The sequence below is a fragment of the Mesoplodon densirostris genome, chromosome 9, assembly GCF_025265405.1.
Source record: "Mesoplodon densirostris isolate mMesDen1 chromosome 9, mMesDen1 primary haplotype, whole genome shotgun sequence".
Classification (NCBI taxonomy): Eukaryota; Metazoa; Chordata; class Mammalia; order Artiodactyla; family Ziphiidae; genus Mesoplodon; species Mesoplodon densirostris.
In genome coordinates, this window is record NC_082669.1 from 37,365,375 (window position 1) to 37,392,522 (window position 27,148).

The 27,148-nt window shown below is 37.0% G+C and overlaps 1 protein-coding gene and 1 non-coding gene across 4 annotated transcripts; both read left to right on the top strand.

Moving 5' to 3' along the window:
- Positions 1-142: 142 nt before the first annotated feature.
- On the top strand, positions 143-25,955 carry DBF4 (DBF4 zinc finger). Of its 3 annotated transcripts, none has more exons than XM_060108561.1 (12): positions 143-402; positions 1,650-1,822; positions 8,504-8,683; positions 10,978-11,028; positions 11,960-12,029; positions 12,230-12,306; positions 15,075-15,111; positions 16,290-16,332; positions 18,804-18,932; positions 19,385-19,499; positions 22,544-22,668; positions 24,680-25,953. In XM_060108561.1, the coding sequence occupies exons 1-12, from the start codon at positions 357-359 to the stop codon at positions 25,671-25,673; spliced, it is 2,040 nt and encodes a 679-aa protein (XP_059964544.1). In that variant the 5' UTR covers positions 143-356; the 3' UTR covers positions 25,674-25,953. The 3 variants fall into 3 exon arrangements, with proteins under 3 accessions (XP_059964544.1, XP_059964543.1, XP_059964545.1); XM_060108560.1 differs by having other exon boundaries at positions 16,287-16,332; positions 24,680-25,952; XM_060108562.1 differs by lacking the exon at positions 8,504-8,683 and having other exon boundaries at positions 16,287-16,332; positions 24,680-25,955.
- Positions 21,589-21,695, top strand: LOC132496520 (U6 spliceosomal RNA). Its single transcript, XR_009533421.1, has one exon. It is a non-coding gene; the product is annotated as a U6 spliceosomal RNA (small nuclear RNA).
- Positions 25,956-27,148: the final 1,193 nt, after the last annotated feature.

The window sequence follows — 27,148 nt, forward strand, 5'->3', positions numbered from 1 at the left end:
CGCAGCGCGAGGAGGCGGGCACCAAGGGGCTGGGCGCGCGACGCGAGCACATGGGGGAGAGCGCGAGGCGGGGCGGGGCGCGCGTATCGGCGCCGCGGTCGCGTGACGCGTTTTCAAATTTTCAACCGCCGCAGCCCACTCGTTATTGCTTTGCCACTTCCTCCTTCGCGCCCGGAGGCCGCATTCAGCCCCCGGAAACCCGGCGGGCAGACGCGGCACCTCTACTGCGTGGGTGTGGTGGCCAGCGGAAGGGAAGAGGCTACCGGCCGGTCAACGGGCCTTGAGGAGCCGTGTTTCCGCGGCCGCCCGGCGCGACACCCTCTCCGGACCCAGCATGTAGGTGCCGGGCGGCTGCCATGAACTCCAGAGCCATGAGGATCCACAGCAGAGGACATTTCCAGGGTACGAAGCCCCTCCTCCGGCTGCAGTCCCTTTAATCCTTTCCTTCCCTCCTGGTTCCATAATTGATTCTTCAGAGTTCTCGCGCTGGATCTCTGCTTCTTTTCTCTTCTGACACGTTCATCCTGCTCTGGCCTGAAGGAAGGCTCGCTTCAGGGTTTTGCCTTAGGAAGGGAACGGATCCCGGCCCGGCCCCTGGCGCTCTCCACGCTCCAGCCTCGGCCGCAAATTCCCCGTAGCGCCGTCGGTTATAAAACTAGAAGACAATGCGGGACCCGGGAACCCGCCGGGGCTCCCACAGATGCTGCGAGCCTTTGAGGCTGCCGCTTGAGCCTCGATTTAAATGCAGATGTGCTCGGGGCTTTTCGCTTCCTGATTAAACTGGGTGATTATGGGTGGATTTTTGGCCTTACTCAGGAAGTTGAGGGAAAGTGTTTGTATTTCAAACACACCTTTGCTGTTTTCAACATTACAGACAGGAACGAGCAAACTTTCATTTTCAATCACTTCTATTTGGTAAAGTATTGCAGCCTGTTTTTCTTTTTAACATGTATAGTGTGTGTGGGTATATATTGATATGTATAGTGTGTATATGTGGTCTCCTACTTATGAACAGATTGAGTTCTTAAAGTTAATTTTTAAGCAGCTGTTTGGATCTGATATGTTTTCAAAGGAAAGAATGAAATGAATGGTGATTCGGTTCTTCAAATGGACCATTGAGTTCTTCTTAATATATACACCGACTCTATGTGAAACTCAACCTTGAGCAGTCAGGAACCTTTGAGGTCTAGGTCATTCTGAGTAACAGGTTTCTTGTATTATTAAATGTTCAACATTTTAAGTACCAGTTGTGAGTGTTCAACAGAATGGCAGACGCTCCATGAGTATTTATTGAGTAAATACTCCATGCAGTTTACATACTAGGAAAACTCTTTCAAATTGGTTTTACATAGTTCACTGCCTTAATGCATAAAACACGAATAAACACATGAATATTTCCTGCAGAGTCAACTGTTAACTGTGAATAGTAGTCGTTTTACGACATATAGTATCTGTTAAAATAGAGTATTTTGCCTTTATCCTAAGTGATAATACAAAGAAATATATTAAAATGTTAATGACTGCTAAATTAGTAGGATTATAAAGATTTTTCTCTCTGTGATATTATCATATAAACAAATACTTTTAAAACAGTAGAAATTTTCTGTCTGCGTAAAACATGATCTAATTCTAAGTTTTTTAAACAATAGGTGGAATCCAAGTCAAAAATGAAAAAAACCGACCATCTTTGAAATCTCTGAAAACTGATAACAAACCAGAAAAATCCAAATATAAGCCACTCTGGGGTAAAGTATTTTACATTGACTTACCTTCTGTCACCATATCTGAAAAACTGCAAAAGGACATTAAGGATCTGGGAGGGGTAAGTCAAAACCATACACTGTAACAAAAAAGGAAAACTTTCTAATTTGTAATCATTTAACATTTTCCTTTTGGAAAAAAACTTTTATAAGCACCAAGCTTAAAATTTTTATCAGCTGTTTATCATTAATGAACAGTCATTTGTTTTAACCTTTTGTAGGCTGACAAAACTTTGAGGTTTCTGTGATTATTAGTCTGGTATGAAGTTCACAATTGTGAAAAATGAGACTCCCTTGTCCTGGAGGAATTGCTGATTGCCTTCTCATTGTAATGTTGGGATGTTCTCCAGATGGCAGGAACTCCTTGATTATGATTATTGGGAAGCTACATAAAAGTAAGATGTTATTTATAGAACAAGGAAAACCTGTTCAAACCACAAAGAGTTAAAATTTCTCTTGACTGATACAGTCTCAACAGAATGAATGTCATTAAGGGAACGATTTTGGATTATAAATATGAAAAACGTGCTTCTTTCCTACCTTACACATTGAGTAAATGATTAGGAAATTAGAAAATTTAGGTAAAATTCTAAGATTTTCTTAGGATTAAGGGTAATACTGGGTAAATTTTAGCAAGGTTAAGATTTTATTAATTTATTTCCTGATTATTCCTGCTTCAAAGATTTCTGCTGCACTTTGTCATGGTTAACATTTTTTGAATAATATGAACAAATCCTGCCATTACTAGAATAGAAACTTGCAGAACATGTAACAAGTTTTTTGGAATCGTTTATTGATGATACTTTACTTAACTGTCTTTGAAAAGCTATTCTACTTTTTTGCTATTCATTTTCTTAAAATAAAACATTGTAACACATTTGTCATAGTAGTAGTATGTACCATAATGACCATATGACTGCATTCCTAAAGTTCAGGTTTTATAACCTGCCATCATTGAGTAAAGATCCCTTATTTTAAAAATTAAGTACGTAAGTGTCCAGAGAAGTAAGTGACTGACCCAGGGTAGAATCAGCCTAATACCTGGACTCACATGCTACTGCACCATTCTGTTCCTCTAGCAATCAGTGGCTACAAAGTAGCTATCTGATATGGTTTGAGAGCTTTCTTAAATATGATGGAAAAACTCATTAATCCTTCTAATCTAAGTCAGTAATTTTAGATTTGTGTTTTTAGCAGTGGAACCCTTCAAACAAAATCATGTTCAGAAGTCCAATGTGTGAAGTCAATAAAAAGGGAATTGCTGTAGCTGAAACAGCAGTGTAGAAGCTAGTGCAGGGACTGCCTGCCCTACCCCCTTTTTCTCTCTCCTCTCATCCCCATAGCAGTTCCTGAGGCACTTGCAAGAAACAAATTTTGAATTCACTTATGCGTTAGATAATAGCTGAGAGAGAGCTGAAAGTTGGTTTTATACACTTCAAATTTGTATCCTAAAATGGTTTGAAGTAGGTTAATGAAATGAGGAGAATATTAATGTCATAAGTTTCCAGATTTTTCCCCAAAGCTGTGGATTTTCAACTGAATTTGATTAATTGACTTTATTCTTTAATTTTTCCTAAGATTTTTTTAATCAAATTCTGATCTCCCCCCACACCATCTTTCCAATAATTCATGATGTCATGATTTCTGTCCTAGCACAGTACTATTTCTATCACTGAAAAAGACTATTACGAAGATCTCGTATGGGAGCTATAAAGGAACTTTGATTTCTATACACTAATTTAAGTTTTAAGATTCAACTTTAAGAAATGTGTAGTTAAATATTGATCTTCCGCGAAAGGACTGTGCTTATTAATTTTTAGGATTACTTAGTTCCTTTAACCATTTGTAATTTATTTTGCCTCAGGTTATTAACAGTGTCATCTTTTTTTAAACTGTCCATTTTATGCATTTGTTTTTTCTAGTCTGAATGAAAACATCTAAATACACCTTTTTTTTTTTTTTTTTGGAGATACGCGGGCCTCTCACTGTTGCGGCCTCTCCCGTTGCGGAGCACAGGCTCCGGACGCGCAGGCTCAGCAGCCGTGGCTCACGGACCCAGCCGCTCCGCGGCATGTGGGATCTTCCTGGACCGGGGCACGAACCCGTGTCCCCTGCATCAGCAGGCGGACTCTCAACCACTGCGCCACCAGGGAAGCCCCTAAATACACCTTTTATTTGGAGAGTACACTTCTGAAGATTCAACCACTGAGAGCACATCAGTGAAGTGCTGACATAATGGGGGAATATCTCTGATAGTGGCAGGAAAGGTTGCTGTTGTAAAACCAACCATGCTTAGGCCCATATCTAAACAGTTTGGGCTAAAATAAGACAGCTGGAGAAGAAAAGAGATGTAGGGTAAGATACCTTGGCATAGTTCTGCCCTCATGAACTTGAGGACAGAATTACTTGTTTTGGATGTTCAGTGTGACCTTGAGTCATCAGAAGATAAGTTTTGAGTTTACTCTTTTAAAGACCTAGATTCCACAGTAGCTAATAAATTAAAGGCCATGATAAAACTAAGTCAACAGTACAAGACAAAGTATTAAGTATTTCGGTAGATTCAAAAATGAATCTGATGTCCATCCCACCCTCAATTTCTAATCTAAGCAGAGATGGCACTGGTACAATTAATTGTAATATAGAATGTTATAAGAGGGAAAGATTTACTTCCAGCTAAGGAATCTTGGAGGCCATTGTACAGACACAAGTTGAACTCAGCTTTGAAGAATGGTTATGATTTGGGCATATGGAAATTCATTCAGAAATTATTCCACCAGTGTCTCCCATATGCTAGCACTATTTTAGATGCTGGGGAGTGCAAAAATAAGATGTAGTCTAATCCTCTAGGAATTCTCAGTCTATGGGAACATCAGAAACCTAAATAAATAAATTACAGTATAGCATTGTCAGTGCTTTAACAGAAGTTATGTAGAAATTGCCATTAGAATACAGAAATGGAAATATTAACTCTGCCTTTTGGATTTATAGCAGCAATAAAATTTGAGCTGAGTCTTGAAAACCTAGTAGGAATATACCAGGTAAAATGAACAAACTAAATAGAGGAAAGAACATATTTAAAATATAGGTCTGTGTGGTTTGTCTGAGCAACTGCTAATATTAGAGTATGACTTGAGCTTGGGATTTAGATGGGGGATATGGCAAGAAACAGTGTTACATTGGGACCAGATTGTAAAAGATATTTTTCATTATTAAAGACTTATAACTCGAGGTACAGGAAATGGAAAACCAAGGGAAATGTGTCGTATTAGCATAAGGACAAACATGTAGACCAATGCAATAGAAGAGAGAACCCAGAAATCCTCTCATATAGTCAGCTGATTTTCAACAGGGGTGCCAAGACCATTCAGTGGGGAAAGGATAATCTTTTCAACAACTGATGCTAGGAAAACTTAATATCAACATGCAAAAGAATGAAGTTGTACCCTTACTGTACATTATGTGCTACAATTAATTAAAACGGATCAAGATCTAAAATGTAAGAGCTAAAATCCATAGAGGAAAGTATTGGGGAGAATCTTCAAGTCGTTAGATTTGGCGTTGAGTCCTTGACTATGACACCCAAAGCACAGACAGCAAATGAAAAAATAGGTAAACTGGACTTAATAAAAATGAGAAGATTTTGTGCATCAAAGGAAACTATCGAGAGGGTGAAAAGACAACCCACATGATGAGAGAAAAAAATATTTGCAACTCATACATCTGATAAGTGATTAATATCTAGAATATAAAGAACTACTACAACTCAACAAAAAACAACCCAATTAAAAAATGAGCAAAGGACTTGAATAGACATTTCTCCAAAGAAGATACATACAGATGGCCAATAAGCACATGAAAAGATGTGCAACATCACTAATCACTGGGAAATACAAATCAAAAACAGTGACAGACATAGAAAACCAACTTATGATCACCAAAGGGGAGAGTCGGGGGAGGATGTAAATTAGGAGTTAGAAATGAGCAGATAGAAACTACTATATACAAAATAGGTAAACAAGGTCCTACTGTATAGCATAGGGCACTATATTCCATATCTTGTAATAAACTATAATGGAAAAGAATATGAAAAAGAATATATATATATATATATGTATAACTGAATCACTTTGCTGTACACCAGACACTAACACAACACTGTAAATTAACTATATTTCAATTAAAAAAAACACAGGTACCACCTGACATCCGTTAGGATGGCCACTATCAACATAGGTGTTGGTGAGGATGTAGAGAAACTGGAACCCTTGTGAACTGTTGGTGAGATTGTAAAATGGTGCAACTGCTATGGAAAACATTATGTTGTTTCCTCAAAAAATTAAAAATGGAATTACCATATGATCAAGCAATTCCACTTCTGGGTATATACCCAAAAGAATTGAAAGCAGGGTCTTGAAGAGATACTTGTATACCCATGGTCATAGCAGCATTATTCACAATAACCAAAAGGTGGAAACAACCCAGATGTTAATCAGCAGGTGAATGGATAAACAAAACATGGTTTATACATACAATGGAATATTACTCAACCTTGAAAAGGAATGGAATTCTGATCCATGCTACATCATGAGTGAACCTTGAAAACATTGTGCTAAATGAAATAAACCAGACACAAAAGGACAAATACAGGATTCCACTTATATGAAGTACCTAGAATTATCAAATCCATAGAAACAGAAAAGTAAGCATTAAAAGGGGCTGGCAAGGGACTTCCCTGGTAGCGCAGTGGTTAATCCACCTGCCAATGCAAGGGACACGGGTTCAAGCCCTGGTCTGGGAAGATCCCACATGCCACAGAGCAACTAAGCCCGTGCGCCACAACTACTGAGCCTGCACTCTAGAGCCTGCGAGCCACAACTACTGAGCCTGTGTGCCACAACAACTGAAGCCTGTGCACCCTAGAGCCCATGCTCTGCAACAAGAAAAGCCACCGCAATGAGAAGCCTGCGTACCGCAACAAAGAGTAGCCCCCGCTCGCCTCAACTAGAGAAAGCCCGTGCACAGCAACAAAGACCCAATGCAGCCAAAAATAAACAAATAAATAAATTTACTTAAAGAAAAAGGGGGCTGGCAAGAGGGGAAAATGGGGAGTTATTGTTTAATGGGTACAGTTTCAGCTTAGAATGATGAAAAACTTCTGGAGATGGATAATGGGGAAGGTTATACAACATTGTGAATATACTTAATGCCACTGAATTGTACACTCAAAAATGGCTTAAATGGTAAATTTTATGTTACGTATTTTATCACAATTTTTTTTTTTAATGGGTGGGAGATTGGGCTTCTCTTGAAAAACTGGAAGCTCTGGCAGTGCTGGGGCCACATATTTATGGAGATGAAAAGAGTATTTGATGTGTAATTGTTCATTTGTATTCTTGCTGGCCCTTGTGGGCATTTGAGTCTGTCATCCTTAGAATATATAAAGGTACTTTATTTACTGGTGGATGAAAATGTTACTCAGAAAAAAAGGAAGTAATGATTTGCATTTAACCAAGGCAGCTCCTGGTCTTAGCAACAAATTGTGCTTAATGCTTAGATGAAATTAACTAATTCTATACTTTGCTTCATTTTTTATTATCTTCATTTATGTTGTGAGACCCTACAGAAATTAGATACAGCTGCTTAAAATATTTTGAGTCTCTCATTTATGCAAATAGTTAATGATTAATAGTATTTTTTCTACTTCATTTTCCTGCCTTTGGATGGCAGTGGTTTTCAAACTAGGGAAATTCTCTTCAAAGCAGTCATACACTTTTTTGGGGGGTGGGGGGTGGGCTACGTTGGGTCTTCATTGCTGCGTGTGGGCTTCAGTAGTTGCAGCATGCTCAGTAGTTGTGGTACGGGGGCCTGAGAGCCCTCGGGCTTCAGTAGTTGTGGCGCCTGGGCTCTAGGGCCCCCAGCGTTGGTAGTTGTGGCACTCAGGCTCAGCTGCTCCACGGCATGTGGGATCTTCCTGGAACAGGGATCGAACCCATGTCCCCTGCATTGGCAGGCAGATTCTTAACCACTGCACCACCAGGGAAGTCTCAGTCATACACTCTTAAAAGTAAGGGTTTCCTACCTTTTAATAGTTGAAGTCTTAAGGAAAGATGTTATAACTTTCTAAGTTTGAATTGTGCTATCCAGTATTGTAGCCATTCGCTACATGTGGCTATTGAAATTTAAGTTAATTAAAATTAACACAGTTTAAAATTCAGTCACATTAATTACACTTCAGGTACTCTAGTCACGTGTGGCAGTTGCTACCATATTGGACAATGCTGATAAAGAACATTTCCATCATTACAGTGAGTTCTATTGGACAGTAGTGCTTTAGAGCATGGATATGAAACAATACCTGTGTTCACACAATGTTGTAAATCAACTATACTTCAATTAAAAAAAATTAAGGTTAAAAAAAAAAAGAGTACCTGTGTCCAAATTCTCTTACTACTGGTGTAACCCTCAAGGTAAGTCACTTAACTTCTGTTTTCTTCTCCACAAAATAAGGATAATATTAGTATTATGGGTTGTTATGTGGATTAAACTAATTATGATATATAAACTACGTGCTGTTGTGTTATTAGAATTCTCATTGTACTTTCTCAGAACTCTAGGTTCAGAATAATACAGTATAGAAATTTAGAATATTAAAATGCATCAAATTGGCATTTTCTACTGTGCCTAGCGTATGAAACAGTTTATGGTTTATATGACTTACTTAAAAATACTTTGTTTTCCTTTAGCGAGTTGAAGAATTTCTCAGCAAAGATATCAGTTATCTTATTTCAAATAAAAAGGAAGCTAAATTTGCACAAACCTTGGGACAAATTTCTCCTGTACCAAGTCCAGAATCTGCATATACTGCAGAAACCACATCACCTCATCCCAGCCATGATGGAAGTTCATTTAAGTCTCCAGATACAGTAAGTCTCTGAAATATGCTTTGAGACTCTGGGAAAGGCTACAGGATTTTATAATTTTCAAGAGTGGGCTGATAGCAGAGTTCACTTAGGTAGAATAATATCTACATTAAGTGTGGCTTTCCAGTCATTAATAAGGTTGCTGTTGTATACAGAAAGGTGATTTTTCTCCTAATAGTGCTTGTGTAGTCACACTCTGATTCCTAAAATATGCCCTTGCATTTAGTGATGGCTTTTATTTTTAGAGTAATTTACAACTAAAGAGTGACAGCAGATCATTTTTAAAAGAAAGAATAGAAACCTTTTGTTTGCCTCAGAGCAGGGGTAAGCAAACTATGGCCCATGGGCCAAATCCAGCCTGCCGCCTGTTTTTTTACAGCCTGCGAGCTAAGCATGGATTTCACATTTTCAAGTGGTTGGGGAAGAATTCCAAAGAATACTTTGTGACAAGTGGCAATTATGTGAAATTCAAATTTCATTGTCCATAAGTAAAGTTTTATTGGAACAGAGACATACCATTCATTTACATATTGACTGGTTGCTTTACTGCTGTAAAGGCAGAATGGGATAGTTGCAACAGAGACTATATGGCCTGCAGAGCCATATAAACATGTACTATCTGGCCCTTTAAAGAAAAAGTTTACCAACCCCTGTACTAGAATTACTAACATCATATCCCTACCACTCAGTTGCCAGTAAGTTGTAAGATACAGTGAAGGATAAATTAAATTGATTTAATTGGGTATGAAAAGGGAAAGAGATTGAAAAATAGTGTTTATCTCATTTGTAGATTGAAATTAATTATTTTAAAATATCCTCCCCAGGGCGTCCCTGGTGGTACAGTGGTTAAGAATCTGCCTGCCATTGCAGGGGACACAGGTTCGATCCCTGGTCCAGGAAGATCCCACATGCCACGGAGCAACTAAGCCCGTGCGCCACAACTACTGAGCCTGTGCTCTAGAGCCCGCGAGCCACACTGCTGAGCCTGCGCACCTAGAGCCTGTGCTCTGCAAAAAGAGAAGCCACCACAGTGAGAAGCCCGTGCAATGCAACAAAGACCAAATGCAGCCAAAAATAAATAATAAATAAATTTTAAAAATAAATTTAAAAAATATCCTCCCCGGGCCTCCCTGGTGGCGCAGTGGTTAAGAGTCCGCCTGCCGATGCAGGGGATACGGGTTCGTGCCCTGGTCTGGGAGGATCCCATATGCCGCGGAGCGGCTGGGCCCGTGAGCCATGGCCGCTGGGCCTGCGCGTCCGGAGCCTGTGCTCCGCAACGGGAGAGGCCACAACAGTGAGAGGCCCGCATACCGCAAAAAGAAAAAAAAAAAAAAAAAAAAATATCCTCCCCAACTTATCTACTGCAGCCGTTTGGAAAGCAGGGAAAAATGGGAGCGGGGGAGAACAGATAAAAGAAGTGATTGTTGGGCCTCCCTGGTGGCGCAGTGGTTGAGAGTCCGCCTGCCGATGCAGGGGATACGGGTTCGTGCCCCGATCTGGGAGGATCCCATATGCCGCGGAGCGGCTGGGCCCGTGAGCCATGGCCGCTGGGCCTGCGCATCCGGAGCCTGTGCTCCGCAACGGGAGAGGCCACAACAGTGAGAGGCCCGCGTACCGCAAAAAGGAAAAAAAAAAAGAAGTGATTGTTATATAAAAGATACCTCTTGGAAAAAAAAGAGACAAATACAAAGAAGAAAAAAAGTCAAAGAAGAAGAGACCAAGGAAGCCTCATGCGTTCTTTCAGTTAATGCTTTTCTGAGGAACAAGGTTGTACACCAGTGACTAGTTCCAAATTAAAAGCTGCTATTAGCGTTTCAACTGCTTTTCCTAGTGTTTTGTTTAAAAAGTGAAATACTATGTAAAAATAGTATATATGGTTTACTCATATCCTTAGATCTTTGGTTAAAAAGGAAATTAAAATGTAAACTTACTATTTAAATTACAGATAGAATTTCAGATCAACCTATTTTATTTTTCATGTTGAATGACATTTACTACAGAACTGACCTTGGGTCTCATTAAGCTGAGTTTAGGCTCTACCAAAAAAAGAAGAAACAAACTTTTTAATACAAGATCTTACTACAAACAAAGACCCTAAGGAAATCACTTTTTACTGTACATTTATTATGTTGATGGTCATTAACACTTGTACAAATAAACTTTATGTATTTTAAATTTCATATTTATATTAAAATTCATCTTTAAATTTTATCTACTTGCTTTAGCTATTTTATCTTTTTAAAATTTTTTCCAATGAGGCACTATGTTATAACTATTGTTCTCTGGTCTTTTTATAGGTGTGTTTGAGCAGAGGAAAATTATTAGTTGAAAAAGCTATCAAGGACCATGTAAGTAGGAATTTTAAAAATTCACAGTGTATATTCTATTACTAAAAACTGAAGTGTAGGGGGCTTCCCTGGTGGCGCAGTGGTTGGGAGTCCGCCTGCCGATGCAGGGGACATGGGTTCGTGCCCCGATCAGGGAGGATCCCACATGCCGCAGAGCGGCTGGGCCCGTGAGCCATGGCCGCTGGGCCTGCGCGTCCGGAGCCTGTGCTCCGCAGCGGGAGAAGCCACAGCAGTGAGAGGCCCGCGTACCGCAAAAAAAAAAAAAAAAACTGAAGTGTAAAAGAGAGATGTTCTTGAAATCATTTCCTCATTTTTAATAGGAAAAGCCTAAATATCAGCAGGTATCTCATAAAGAACAGAATCTGCTTTTCATGAAGAAACGCCTCCATCTTGTGGCCTTTTAAAATATTACTGGACACTTCTGAAGCCTGTGGCATTTTTGTGTCTTTAAAAGAAATAATTTCTTGAAACTATTAACTGTAAGGCTACAGGGTACATTAATTGTCAAGAATATGGTAGTAGGGCTTCCCTGGTGGCGCAGTGGTTGGGAGTCCACCTGCCACTACAGGAGACACGGGTTCGTGCCCCGTGTCTCGGAAGATCCCACATGCCGCGGAGCGGCTGGGCCCGTGAGCCGTGGCCGCTGGGCCTGCCCGTCTGGAGCCTGTGCTCCGCAACGGGAGAGGCCACAACAGTGAGAGGCCCGCGTACCACAAAAAAAAAAAAAAAAAAGAATATGGGAGTATATTAAACAGAAATGGTTTTAGAAATTTCAGAAGAAAAAAACTTATGTCCTCATGGCTATTGTAACTGTATAGGGTCTGTTCTGAATAACCATCTCAGTGACATTAAGCTTCAGATAATATTTTTAATTTAGCTCATTTAAAATAGTAATTTCCTATAAAAAACTATCAAACTTTTTTTTTAACAGGATTTTATTCCTTCAAACAGTATATTATCAAATGCCTTATCATGGGGAGTAAAAATTCTTCATATTGATGGTAAGGATTTTATTATTGCTTTTGACAATATTTGTTATAAGTGTCTGTCTCTTCATTCCTAATTTTAGATAGAATTCTGATAGCAAGAGATACCTGTAAGGGTAATTCTTTCATCTAAATTTACTACAATTATAAAAATAGCAGTGGTTAACTGCAAAGGTAAAAATGCTAATCTTAAACCCTTCTTTCTTTTAATAAAGACATTAGATGCTACATTGAACAAAAGAAAAAAGAATTGTATTTACTCAAGAAATCAAGTACTTCTGTAAGAGATGGGGTATGTTATTTTCCTTAATTTTTAAACTAATTAAAGAAAATGGTAAGCTTGGTTTTTATTTATGTATCTATAAATTTTTTTGCCAAGTGGAAAATATTACTGCCAGAATATCCTAGGAGTAATCCTGTGTACTATATGCATGTTTCCGTCATTTGAATAAATTGTTGCATATCATTTTACTTTAGGATTTACTCATGAGGTAAAAGTTGTTCCAGGGATGGTGGCATAGTTTTGCTTTTCTTCTTTGGTTGCTGCTACAACCAAGAAAACATATTTTTGTTCATTCTGAAGGAAAACAGCACAATTAACATATTACATGAGAAGCTCCTGGTATGTATAATATACTCCTTCTGGGAACATAAATAGGAAGTAGGCTTACTGTTCAACTGCTCTATAAATCTTGTCATATAGTTTGACTGTGTGGCCTGACCACAAAATATTTGTTAAACAAGTGCATTGGGCATTGTTATCTGTTACACCTAATGTTCCATATCTTCAGTTTCTTCCCTTTTAACTAGCTTCCCCCTCAAACCCTCTATATAGAATCAAGCCTCTTCTATCCTTTAAAACAGGGGTCCTGTTAGGAACCAGGCCACAGAGCAGGAGGTGAGCAGCAGGCGAGCAAGTGAAGCTTCGTCTGCCGCTCCCCATCACTCCCATTACTGTCTGAACTAACAGCCCCCCACCCCACCCCTGTGGAAAAATTGTCTTCCATGAAACTGGTCCCTGGTGCCAAAAAGGTTAGGGACCTCTGCTTTAAAACAAATACAATAAAACCTTCCTTGACCTCTCGTCCCTACCAACTATTCAGTCTTCATTTATCCAGACATCTCACATTTCCACTTTTACACTTCCCATTCACTCTTCAACCTATGAGGTATAAAACTACTGACCAATTTGGCAAATCAAGTGTACACTTTTTAAAAACCAGTCATATTGATTCTCTCAGCTATTGTTCACTTCCTCCTTGAACTTACTTTCATCTGGAACTTCTCTCCTCCCTTTGCTTTCTTTTTTTTTTTTTTTCTTTTTTTTTTTGCGGTATGCGGGCCTCTCACTGTTGTGGCCTCTCCCGTTGCGGAGCACAGGCTCCGGATGCGCAGGCCCAGCGGCCATGGCTCACGGGCCCAGCCACTCCGCGGCATATGGGATCCTCCCAGACCGGGGCACAAACCCGTATCCCCTGCATCGGCAGGCGGACTCTCAACCACTGCGCCACCAGGGAGGCCCCCTTTGCTTTCTTATAGTTCTCATATCTCAGAACATTCTTGTGTGGTCCACTGTTTCTTCACCTAATCCTTAAATGAACCTAAAAGGTAAACAAATGTTATAGAAGAATGTATATAAAGACATGAAGCCATAAGTAGGATGGCATGTTTTGGAAATTTTCTGCAGTATAATACAACCTGATCTTTGAGTGGGAAAGTGACAGGAAATGAAGCTAGAAAAATTAGCAAGTTCAGATGGACCTTGCACGCTCTATAAAGCAAGTTAGATTTTATCTTGAAGTGTTTGGAACATTATTGAGAGATAATAGGAGAGTAACCTGGTTGGATAGGTATTTTGGAAGGATCCTGTGGTTGCCAGTTAAGAATATTTGCTGGCAAGACTGATCATTTTACTGTCATCATAGTTCTACTTTTTCCAGAATACCACATAGTTGGAATCATACAGTATGTAGCCTCTTCAGATTGGCTTCTTCAGTTAGTAATAGGCATTCAGAGTTCCTCCATATCTTTTCATCACTTGATAGCTCATTTCTTTTTATCAATGAATATTCCATCATCTGGATGTGCCACAGTTTACCCATTTACCTTTTGAAAGACACCTTGATTGCTTCCAAGTTTGGCTGCCTGTGGCACCTTTACAGCTGCAGTTTCGTACCTGGGGCCCACTCTCAGGTCAGAACTGTGAGAAAAAAGAAAGAGGAAATAATACAGGGATTCCCTTTGTATTCTTCTAACGGCAGGAGCCTCTATCCTGATTCTTTGTGGCCAAAAAGATAGGGTTTGTATAGGAGTAATCGCCACTGGCTCTGCTATTGCTGCGAATCTCATGACTAGAGGTCCATTCTTAAGGAGACATTGCAAGAGAAAAGGGGGAGGGGGGTGATGGGAAATGTACCCCCTTAAAGTTAGCTTCTCCAAGTTTTGTCTTTCTTCTGCAATATATCTGCTTTTGTTTACTTTTAGTCCTCAAGTAGTTGCTTATTGAATTTTGTCCAGAGTTTTTATTGTCATCAGTGGAGAGGGACCATATTGAACATATTCCTTCTTGACTGGAATTGACAGGCTAATAAATTTTTTACTAATTCCTTTGATGAGTTTATCACAAAGGTTTTGCTGAATGAGGGCATAAAAATAACTTACATGACTATTTTTAGATTATTTTACTAACCATGCCTTTTCTTTATTGGTTCATTTCTTTCTGTGAAGACATTATAGCTAAAAGGCAAAATATTTGTTGAGGGTATTGTAAAAGTGAGCTTGTATTACTAAGTTCCATACCACTGGCTAAAATCTTTAATTCCTGAATGATCTTTGTTTTCTTTCATTTCTTTGGTTGAGTTGATTTTGAAAAGCAGCTTTTTCTCTTTTTTTCCCCATGAAACTGCAATAATCACCCTTCCTTTATTTAGTTGTTTTCCTATATGATTTTTTAATCTTGAGGATATTGAGCAATTGCAGTAGCTGTTTTCACTGTACTTTCAAGCCCACTGTTTTCACCATATATATGTTTATATATATATATATAAATTTTTTTTTTAGGGGAAAAGAGTAAGTATTGGCACACAGAAAGCAAGAAGTAAGTATTTTGATTTCCTTAAGGGTGTTTGTTTTGCTTTTAGAAAATAGAATAAAACATATAAAAACTTCTAAAAAATCATGTAACCAACCCTTTAAATGACTTTTTCAGTGGTTCTTAGCCTTTTTTTTTCTTTAGAACACTGACCCCTATGGCAGTCTGGTAAAGCCTATGGACCTTTGTTAGAATAATGATTTTTAAAACATTTTTTCTTATCATTATATTACTAAGAAAATTAATTATATTGAAATTCAGTTATCAGAATATTTTTCAGTATAAAATAGTTATATACTTGTTTTTATTACACATTAAAAAGTTCTAGCAGTGATTATAATTGCTACTTTAATTTTGTTTTGAAGTGATGAGTGTAAATGATGCTTTGAGATATTTGTAGTAACTAATATGATATGAAAATATGTTTCAACTGATATCAAAATTAAAAGCACTGGGCCTCCCTGGTGGCGCAGTGGTTGAGAATCCACCTGCCAATGCAGGGGACACGGGTTCGAGCCCTGGTCTAGGAAGATCCCACATGCCACGGAGCAACTAAGCCTGTGCACCACAACTACTAAGCCTGTGCTCTAGAGCCCGTGAGCCACAACTACTGAGCCCACGTGCTGCAACTACTGAAGCCCGCACACCAAGAGCCCATGCTCCGCAGCAAGAGAAGCCACTGAAATGAGAAGCCCACGCACAGCAACAAAGAGTAGCCCCTGCTTGCCGCAACTAGAGAAAGCCCGTGCGCAGCAAGGGAGACCCAACACAGCCAAAAACAAATAAATTAAATAAATAAATAAATAAAAATTACAAGCCCTGCTAATACTACTGTGTGATTCTTTTGCTTATATGCAAAATTGAAGGACATGTTACATTTCAGTTAGAGATTAGTGAACATAAAAGTTAAATTTTTTTTCCTGTTCTAGCTCAAAATCCTGAATTCTGCTTATAGATCTTTTAGGAGATCCATTCAAGAATCGCAGAATATAGACAGAGCTCCTGTCATTTTGGAAATGGATTTATAATTGTAGGACACCTTAACTGAGGCTGAAAACTTCAAATTGAAATGAAATGGATAATGGATACATAGTTGGATTATTTTAGCCAGAGTAGTTTTGTTTAAAAAAAAAAAATCTGGATTTTTAAGCATCTAATATCATGTTTTGTATATTCCCAAGCAGGTAGACTCAAAAAGCCTTTTGTAAAGGTGGAAGATGTAAGCCAGTAAGTATCTTAAATTCAATCTGTGTGATTTAAATACAATATTAAAGGAGAAAATCTAACTAATTAAACTGTTCCCGCTAATACTGTTAGGTCCCTTTACGCTAGATTTATATGATACTAATATGCATGTGGCAGAGTTTCAAAAAGTAGCATTACTTTGTGCTCAAGGACTGAATTAAGTTTCAGTAGGTTTTAGATAATAATTCCTTGAAAATCTAGTTTAGAGCAATCACAAGACCAGCTCATTTTTCAGTATTTCAAATAACCATTCTCTGGCTAAAGGTAATACTATATGATTTAGAACTACTACTTAAAGACTGCATCTACATTTGTAAAAAAGAAATTATTAGTTACTACTTGGAAATACAAAATCTGAGTATAACATCTAATTTGGTAGTTTTCCCAAACTCATTCTGAAGCTCTATAGAATAATCTTAATGAAGACTACAGATATAAGTAGACTAATTTGGCATGGGGAGAATTAGATTTCTTTCTCTTGACATTCTAGTTACTCATTTAGACATGTGTGATTAATTCTCTTGGGTGCTCACTGAGGTGACAAAGCTGTGTTGAACACTTCTTTTTTTTAAGTGTGCTACTGTGAGAAAAAAAAGTACAATTTAAAATTAGGCCTGGAGGGACTTCCCTGGTGGCCCAGTGGTAAAGAATCCTCCTTCCCATGCAGGGGACACAGGTTCAATCCCTGGTTGGAGAACTAAGATCCCACATGCTGTGGGCAGCTAAGCCCTCACACCTCAACTATAGAGCCCATGTGCTGCAAACTACAGAGCCTACATGCTTTGGAGCCCACGCACCACAACTAGAGAAGAGAAAGCCTGCATGCCGCAACAAAGAGCCCATGTGCCACGACTAAGACCCGACACAGCCATAAAAATAAATAAATATTTAAAAAAAAAATTAGGCCTAGAGAAGCATCAATAAGTGGAAAGACAGCCCATGTTCATGGATTGGAAGACTTCATATTTTAAGATGTCAGTACTACCCAAAGTGATCTACAGATTTAATGCAATCCCTATCAAAATCCCAGTGACTTTTGTTGCAAAAAAAGAAAAATCTGTCCTAAAATTCATATGGAATCTCAAGGGATGCTGAACACCCAAAGTAATTTTGAAAATGAAGAACAAAGTTGGAGGTCTACACTTAACCAATGTCAAAACTTACTACAAAGCTGTAGTAATCAAAACAGTTTGGTACTGACATAAAGACAGATGTATAGACCAGTGGAATAGAATAAAGAGCCCAGAAGTAAATCTTTATATATATGATCAAATGATTGCTGACAAGGATGCCAAGAATATTCAGTGGGGAAAGGACAGTCTTTTTAATAAACAGTACTGGGAAAACTAGATAGCCACATGCAGAAGAATGAAGTTGGACCCTTACTTTATACAATATATAAAATTAACTCAAAATGAGTCAGAGACCTAAAACTATACAACTCTTAGGGAAAAAATGGGGAAGCTTTGTGACATTGGAATTGGCAGTAATTTCTTGGATATGACACTAAAAGCAGAAGCAAAAGAACTAAATTGGACTATGTCAAAATTATAAATTTCTATGTGCAAAAGACATAACAGTGAGAAGGCAACCACAGAATGGGAGAAGATAGTTGCAAGTTATATATCTAATAAGATGGTAATATGAAGAACTCAACAACAGAAAATCAAATGACCCAATTAAAAAAATGGGCAAAGGACTTGACATTGCTCCAAACATACCCAAATTGCCAACAAGCATATGAAAAGATGTTCAACATTACTAATCATCAGAGAAATGCAAATCAAAATCACAATGAGAAATCTATTACCTCACAACCATTAGGATGGGTACTATTTTAAAAAGAAAAAAGTGTTGGTGAGGGTGTGGAGATATTGGAACTCTTATGCACAGCTTGTGGGATTAGAAAATGGTGTAACCACTATGGAAAACCGTATGGAGAGTCCTCAAAAATTTTGAACTGCTTGTTGTATGATCCAGCAACTCCACTTCTGAGTATATATCCAAAAGAACTGAAAACAGGGTTTAGAAGAAGCACTTGCACATGCATGTTCATAGCAGCACTATTCACAATAGCCAGGAGGCAGAAGCAACCCAGATGTTCATCAACAGATGAATGGATAATATGGTATATACACACAATGGAATATTATTCAACTTTAAAAAGGAATGAAATTTTGACACATACCACAACATGGATCAACCTTAAGGACATTATGCTTAATGAAATAAGAGGAAAATACTACCTGCTGATTCCACCTAATGAGGTACCCAGAGTAGTCAAATTCATGGAAACAAGGTAGAATGGTGATTGTCAGGGGCTGGTGGGGAAGAGAGAATGGGGAGTTACTTATTTTATATGTGGATACAAAGTTTCAGTTTTGAAAGATGTTTTGAAACATGTTTTCTTTCGTCATAAATATTCTCATGTATCCGTCTTTTTATTCTTTTAGGCTTTATAGGCCATTTTATCTTCAGCTGACCAGTATGCCTTTTATAAACTATTCTGTTCAGAAGCCCTCCAGCCCATTTGATGTAGATAAGCCATCTACCACCCAAAAGCAAACTCAGGTTAAACTAAGGTTGGTTTAACCGTCAAGTAATTTTTTATCTTTTTAAACAAATACTTAAAATAATTCATTTAATGCCATGGTGTGTGTGTGTGTCTAATCACTGTTGTGCTTTCTCCCCTGGATATTTTTAATGCCCCTTTGCTAGATTTAAAGTCTGAATCTTTTTTTCAAGTATGTCACATTTAGACACTTTAGATGGGGGCTGTGGGGGGGGGGTGCTTAAAAATATTTGCAAATAATTCAAATGTGTTGTTTCTTTTCAGTGATCTGAGATATTCTCCAGAATAATCGTTACATTCTCAGTTTGCTTCTCAATTTCTTAAAAAGAAAAATGGCTAAAAGTATTTGTTTATGTAAATCTCTGCAAATTATGGCAGATGCTGTTTGATAGTTGAGGACTAAATTTTTTAAAATTATTCCTTACATTCAGTGGTTAATCTTTTACCATATATTTCTATCAGGATCCAAACAGATGCTGATAAATGTGGTGGAATCCCAGTTCAACTCCAGTTAAAAGAGAAGAAAAAAAAGGGATATTGTGAATGTTGCTTGCAGAAATACGAAGATCTCGATACTGTAAATGTGATTTTGTATTTAGAGGGTTGATATTTCTAAAACTATGAATAATATTTGCTGTTTAAATTTTAGCTTATTCTTTTGATTGTGGTTTACAACTTGGTAATTATTAAGTAGTAGATACTTCTTTTTGATAGAATTATCTTGAATCTTAAGAACCCAAAGTGGGGAAATGTGTATTGAAAAATCATTTTTATGCACTCAACAAATATTTATTGAGCACCTGCTGTGTACCAATTGCTGCTCTGGGTGAACAGCATTGAACAAAAGCGACCAATTCGCAACCCTTGTGAAGATTACATTCTATGGAAGGGGAGGAGAGAGAGCTAACCACAGGATAAGAGAATAGTGAAGAATATAGAGAGAACATTAGATCAGTGCTATGAGAAAATAAAGCAGGAATGAAGGTGTTGCTATTTATTTAGACTAGACAAGGAATACCTAACTGATGAGGTGGTAATTTGAGTAGAGACCTGAGAGAAGTTGAGGGAACAAGACTTGTGAATGTTGAAATAAGCAATGCAAAAGTGCTAAGTGAAACTGATTGATGGGATCAAAGAACAGATGTTGGACTGAGTGATGGTGATAGAAGTCAGCTTTCGGATATGACTGTAAAGGCGGGGCCAAGGGGATGTGCAGTGGTTTGGATGTTGGGAGGGAGAGGGTGGGTCATGGGTCACTGCATGCTTCAGGCCTTAACAATTAAAAAATGGGCAAGTGATTTACTAATGGGAGGATGAGAAGAAAGTGGAGACAGTTCTTTGAAATAGCAGAAAGAGAAATGGTTGAAAATATATATGGGATGAAGAGAAAGTTTTAAAAATGGGAAGTTACAATTTGTAAACTGATAAAAAGAGCAAGAGCTTTGGATCCAGGCTAGCCCAAGTTTGGATCCTGGCTTCCTGTCTGTCTATGAGACTTTGGACAGTACCTGGCACTGTGCTTATTAAATATTAGCTATTATTGTTTGAATTGTTAATTCTTAAAATACTAGGACGGTCTGTTTTGGTGCTTGGTTTTGGTAGAAGATGGTGGGAAAGTTGAGAAAAAATATTTGAAAATATCTGATCCATAAACTACCTCTGTCTTCAGATTCTAAATTGGAAGTTTGTTTTATAACTGAAAGTTTGTGTCAGTTTTTTGTGTTCAGTTTATATAATAAAGTATAAAAATACAGTTAGTTTAAAATTATTTTTAATCATAAGCTGAACTTTCTCAGAAATATTTGCCCTTCCCAAAAATCATTTTGAAAATTTAAATTGTAGATTGGTCCTGAAATTTTACTTTGCTGTTGCAATAAATTAATCTAAAATGGATGTTTTCCTTAATATTAGTTTGTGGATCCTAATTTGATGCTCAGAGGATGTTGGGGCTAAAAATCAACCACAAGAAAGGAAAATCAAAGTAGAGGCTGTGATGGATATTTTTTCATTTTTCTTTTTTTTTTTTTTTTTTTTTTTTTTACAGTTTTTCATGTATATGATCCCTAGTCACTAAGAATATAGAAAAGATTTTGTTTTTTGAAACTTTGATTTCACAGTGATTCAGTTCCACCTGTGTCGAGGCATTCATTTAACAAATTTGATCACAGGAAATTAAGCAGCAAACAGGGCAGATATATTCCCTACCCTTTTACCATCTTACGGTCTGACAGAGGAAATAGATATGAAACATGTATTTGCAAGTAGGATGAAAAGTGAAGTATGAAGTGCAGTGGTAATAGAGTACTGAATGTAGAATGAGGGACAAGGAAGGCTCAACTGAGAAAGTGACATTTAAATCAAGACTTAAAGGACGAATAAAAAGAGTTAGTGGAGGTAGAGAGGAACTACACAAAAGTTGGAAGTTGTTTTTCTTAGTTCAGTTAGTTATTTTTCCATCCAAGAACATGAATAAACAGAATCTGAACTTAGAAAGTTAATGTTTCGTTTCTCATTAGTTTTAACATTACTGGGCATACATAATTTGTATATGGTAAATTTTGCAAGCAAGGAAGGAATACGTTTATATTCCAGAATACTGTATTTTTTGTGACCAGTGAAGAATTTCGTTTTTGGAATTAAAATTAAATCATCACAAGTTAAAATCAGTGCTCACTTTGGCAGCACATATACTAAAATTGGAACGATACAGAGAAGATTAGCATGGCCCCTGCGCAAGGATGACACGCAAATTCGTGAAGCGTTCCCATGTTTTTAATAAAGATGTTAAAAAATAATAAAATGGATAACCAAAAAAAAAGTTAAAATGATATGAAACTAGGGAAACAGAAATGAGGTTCTTCCATGATCACCTTGATACAGGCTTCTAGTTACAATTTCCTGATCAGCTGATAGACAAATGATAGAATTAGCCTGGAGATTCCACCTATTCAGAAGGAACTTTGTTTCCTCTGAGTTTTATCCCAATACACTGAACTTGTTGACTTTTGTTCTTAACCACCCTTAAGATTGAGAAAAGCCTCTCGGTACTCAGTCATAAGCACTGGGTAATTGAGATCATTTATTCCCTCATTCTCAAAATTTTTTTTATTCTTCCCAGCATTAGTTGTACTTCATCTTTTTTTACTTAATCTCTCTTCTAGATTCTTGTTTTGGATTCTTGTATGTTATATAACATTTCATGTATTTAATATTTTATAAGCCCTACCTTACTTATTACTTAGTGGTAACTGCATAAGGATAAAATAAAGTAGTAAAGAGAATTGTTTTCAAAAATATTAGCACACTCTAAATGCTATATGTTACTGTTGTTTTTCTTCAGCTTTATCTTCATTTTCTGATGTAGCTCACTGGTTTTCAGTTCCCTTAAACTACTAATTCATTAGTACTTGACTTTTCTGATTGAAAAATGGAAGACTAAAAACCAAAGTACTTTTAGTGGTTTCTCAGCAGTTACTTTTATTCTACTTATTTTAAGTTCTGATAAAGGATATTTTTTGGAGTAGTTATTAGATACTTAATTTTAGGGGCATGGGAATATTAGAAAAAAGTATCTACTTTAAAATATAATTATGATTTATATACTTTTTTGTTTTATTTTAGCATCTTCTAAGTGAGCAACACAGAAACTTTGCGCAGAGTAATCACTATCAAGTTGTTGATGACATTATATCTAAGTTAGTGTTTGACTTTGTGGAATATGAAAGGGACATGCCTAAAAATAAAAGGTAATTATCAACCCAAGTTTTAAATTTTACAAGAATATTAAACCATTAAACTAAAAATAAATCCAATGTTTTCTGTTCTTAGAAGGATTATATTTTCAGCATAGAAATATGGTTAAGAACTGATTGCTGCTTTTCTCTCCCTCCTCCACCGCCACCAAAAATGCTTACCTTACTATTACTTTTTTTTGGGGGGGGGTACGCGGGCCTCCCACTGCTGCGGCCCCTCCCACTGTGGAGCGCAGGCCCAGCGGTCACGGCCCACAGGCCCAGCCACTCCGTGGCACGCGCAACCCTCCTGGACCCGGGCACGAACCTGCGTCCCCCGCATCAGCAGGCGGACTCTCAACCACTGCACCACCAGGGAAGCCCTCTTATTATTACTTTTAAGGCTCTCTTCTTAACATAATCTAAAAGGGGAGTTGGCAAACTTTTTCTATAAAGAACCATATAGTTAATATTTTAGGCTTTGTGAACCACAAAAAATAAATAGATGGCAGAACAGATTTGGCCCGAGCTGCATAAAGTGTGAATACAGTGATGTTCAGTATACAGTAACTGTACATTGACAAAATGAGCCTCATTAAGATTATTCCCATAAATCTAAAAACGAAATGCTTTTCATATGAATATACCCTAGAATTGGTAATAACTCAATAGGTTGTTTAAGTCCTTATATCTGTTTTTAGACCAATCTTAAGGCATAAAGAAGACTACAAATATGATACCAAGCTACAGCTCCTGAAAATTAATTAGAAAGTTTTTTGGCTATATCTGGGTAGAACAGTTCCTAAACCTCTTATTTCTGTAACATTCAGAATGATTGTTCATGACTGATTTAATATTTGGAGAGGAAGCATATTTCCAACTATTAAAACTTACATGGGCTACTGTAAGAATTTAGAATTCCCTAAAAACTCATTCTGCAGCAAAATTCTGAACTAATACTTATATATAAACTGGTTTATTCCTTAATTGTCTTATTATCTGCACAATTTTTATCTCTATAGACAAGTCACTTAAAACATCTCTGGACTTTAAAGAAGAGTGATGTTGGACTAGTGTTTTTACGTTTTATATCCATTTGTTCAAGAGGAGTCTTAAGTGAAAGTATCAACAAAATAAATAGAAAAGGAACCATTCTGGTTTTGAAGGGGCAGGTGGAATTCTATATTTCTCTTCATTATCTGTGACATGTATAACATAAAACATAATTAGTGAGCTGTTAAGTTTTTTTCTCTTTGTAATTTATGATTGCCTAATACAAACTAGCATCCCAAGGGTATTAAGAGGCTCCATGAAGAAGAGCGTTTCAGGTCAAATCTGTGTGTGAAACTTAAGGATTACTAACTTGTCATCTTTAGAAGTATAATGATATAAGGTTTCTGGCTCACTATAATATTGGATTGTTTATTTTTAAATATAAATAAATATCCATTTCTGCCTTAGGTTTCCCAATACTCATTCTCCACATGCTAAGTCAACATTAATGTAAATCAAAGCATAGAAATTAAGAAATTTTTCAGGATAGTGAAAAAATTAGGAACAGACCCAAATTCCTTTACTATCATCTTTTTTTGATTTATATGATCAAAGTAGTTTTAAATACCAAAGTCAAGATACTGCTTACCTCTGGGAGGAAGTGGAAGAATGTGGATGAAGAGTGGCACACTAAAGTTTTTAGCTATATCTGTAAAGTTTTATTATTTTAAAAACATCTAAAGTGGACTTCCCTGGCAGTCCATTGGTTAAGACTCCCCACTTCCACCACAGGGGGCATGGGTTTGACCCCTGGTTGGGGAACTAAGATCCTGCATGCCACATGGCGCGGCCAAAAAAATAAAAGCATCTAAAGTAAATGTGGCTAAATAGTAAAAGTTCTATATTTTTGTAGTGTTTTCTAAGTTAAATAAGTTTAATAAACAGTTTTTAAAGATTTTTACTAATTTAGTTTTTAAATACTCAGGAATTTTTGATAGCAATTTTAATTTTTTTCTTTCTTTTTCCTCTAAAGAATAAAATACAGTGTTGGATCCCTTTCTCCTATTACTGCAAATGTTTTGAAAAAGTCTGAACCTAAAGAAAGGATGGAATTACAACATACTTCTCAGAAAAACTCCAGGGAAAATGTACAAGTGATGGAGCACGGTTTCCTGGATAAAGAAACCCAGGAACCTGAACAAAAGTTTATGTCTACTTCAGAACACATCCCACATCCTTCAAGTGAATTAAGAGGACATGATGATAAAACATCTAATAAATGTTCCATGTTAAATCTATCTGAAGATGACATAAAAGAGAATTTTATATCTCTAAATTTTATATCTCTATCTCCATATAAAAATAAACAGGAATGCATTCTTGATGTTCCTGAACATAAATTAATTATAAATGAAAATGACTTAGAAGTAAGGGTGGATCACCGTCCACATAGGCAACAGGCATCTGTACAAGTTTCTCATTTCAGTACAGATAATAGTTCATCTCAACCAAAACAAAAGTCAGGTACTGTGCTTTTTCCAGCAGAGGATATGAAGGAAAAGGACCTTCGTTCAGTATTTCATCATGATTCTGATCTGTTAGCAATAAACAGTTCACAGAAGCACCTAACAATTCAGGCAAAGGCTCCATCCCAAAGCCCTACTGAGGAACCCAACCCATGTGACATCAAGAATATGGATAGTTTACCTTCTGGTAAAATCCATCGGAAAGTGAAAATACTATTTAGAAGAAATAAAAAAGAAAATCTGGAACCAAATGTGGAGTTAGATAAGAAAAGAACTGAATTTCTTACTACACAAGAAGAAAACAGAATTTGTAGCTCATCAGTACAATCTCTACTGGACTTATTTCAAACCAGTGAAGAAAAGTCAGAATTTTTGGGTTTCACAAGCTACACCGAAAACAATGGTATATGTGATGTTTTAGATATTTGGGAAGAGGAAAATTCAAATCTGTTATCAGTGTTTTTCTCTTCCCCTTCAACTTCTACATTTTCTGGTTTTTAGATTTAAAAAAATAAATACCTTTCAGAAGCAATGAAGATCATATTCTTGAAATTTTTAAGAATATGTATAAAAATTCTTAGTTTTGGGGGTGAGGTTTTGCCAATTTTGTTTACAGAAATGTAAATATTAATAAAGGTAATGTGTGCATTTTTTCTACAGAACTGAATACCTATTCTAGAAAAAGCGTAGAATAAACTTGTGACTCATCTTATTTTGCATACTATGTTCATAATTGTTTTCTAAGAACTATTATGAATAATAAGTTTGCTTTATGTCAGTGAAAACTAATTTCAAGGGAAATTTTGAGAATATCAAAATGTAGCATTATGAATTTAGATATTCTAGTTGTATCTATTGTCTATTAAAACATTTCCATGATAACATAATATTGCTTTTAAAAACCTAATTTTCATACAGAAAGGAAAAATTGTATTTCAGTGTCTGAGTTCTGGAAATCATTATTACCAGAAACATTGACACATGAGGGTGAACTAGTTGAACCATGCTAGGGTGTTGGCACTGAGAAGTTAGGTTATTTGTAGAGATAAATAGAAGCCATGAGGGAAAAACTTAACCAGGCTAGCATATGGAATGAAATAATTTTTCTACTGTTCTTATTTACCTTTGGAAATAATTTCTTCTCTTTAATCCCTAATTTGGTATCAAGAAAAGAAAGGGAAAGAATGGCAATGAACTAGATATGTTTTGAAACATGCAGATTGCCTTTGATCAGTCACTTGGCGATTCAATAATTTAGAGAAAATTCAAATATCAGGAAAATTTCAACTCTCAACAGTAGATGGTTCACAATAAAAATTAGTGCCAATGAATATTATATGAATACATTGTCAACTAAAATAAACAATGTTATTGTTCATGCCAGTACTTAAAGGAGGATCACTGAAATATCCTTTATAGTGTATACATGCATTTATGTTTTAAACAAAAAATCCCTTGGAAGATTTTTACGCAGGACAGAAAATTCCATTTATAAGTATGAGGGTTCTTATAATGACATATCATTTTCAGTAGTAAACTCATGTAACAACAGACAAATAGCCATTTTCAAAATGCTCTCATATCGTGACCATTTCAAAAGCAGTTCGTTCTCTTATTGTTAACAAACATCTTTAACTTTGAAGGGATAAATTAAGTGGTTGGTTTTTTGTTTTTTTTTTCAAAAACTCTTTGAGGTCCCAAAGACTATATTAGTTACCCCTAATAGTAATCCCATAAAATCTTTACCTTGTCTTAGCACTTTCAAACAGCATAAAAACAGTCGTAACAGCAACTCCACAGGTTGGGTTCCCACAGGAAGTAAACTCTGTGATGGAGTTTAGCATGTAGGATGTTTTCTAACGAGTGCCTTTGGACATAGTTGACCCCACAAGAATCTCGCAGTTGCTAGGTGAAGCTGACTGATAAATCACTGAATGGTTCAATGACCACTCATGACCGGCCAAGGAGGCTCTGCA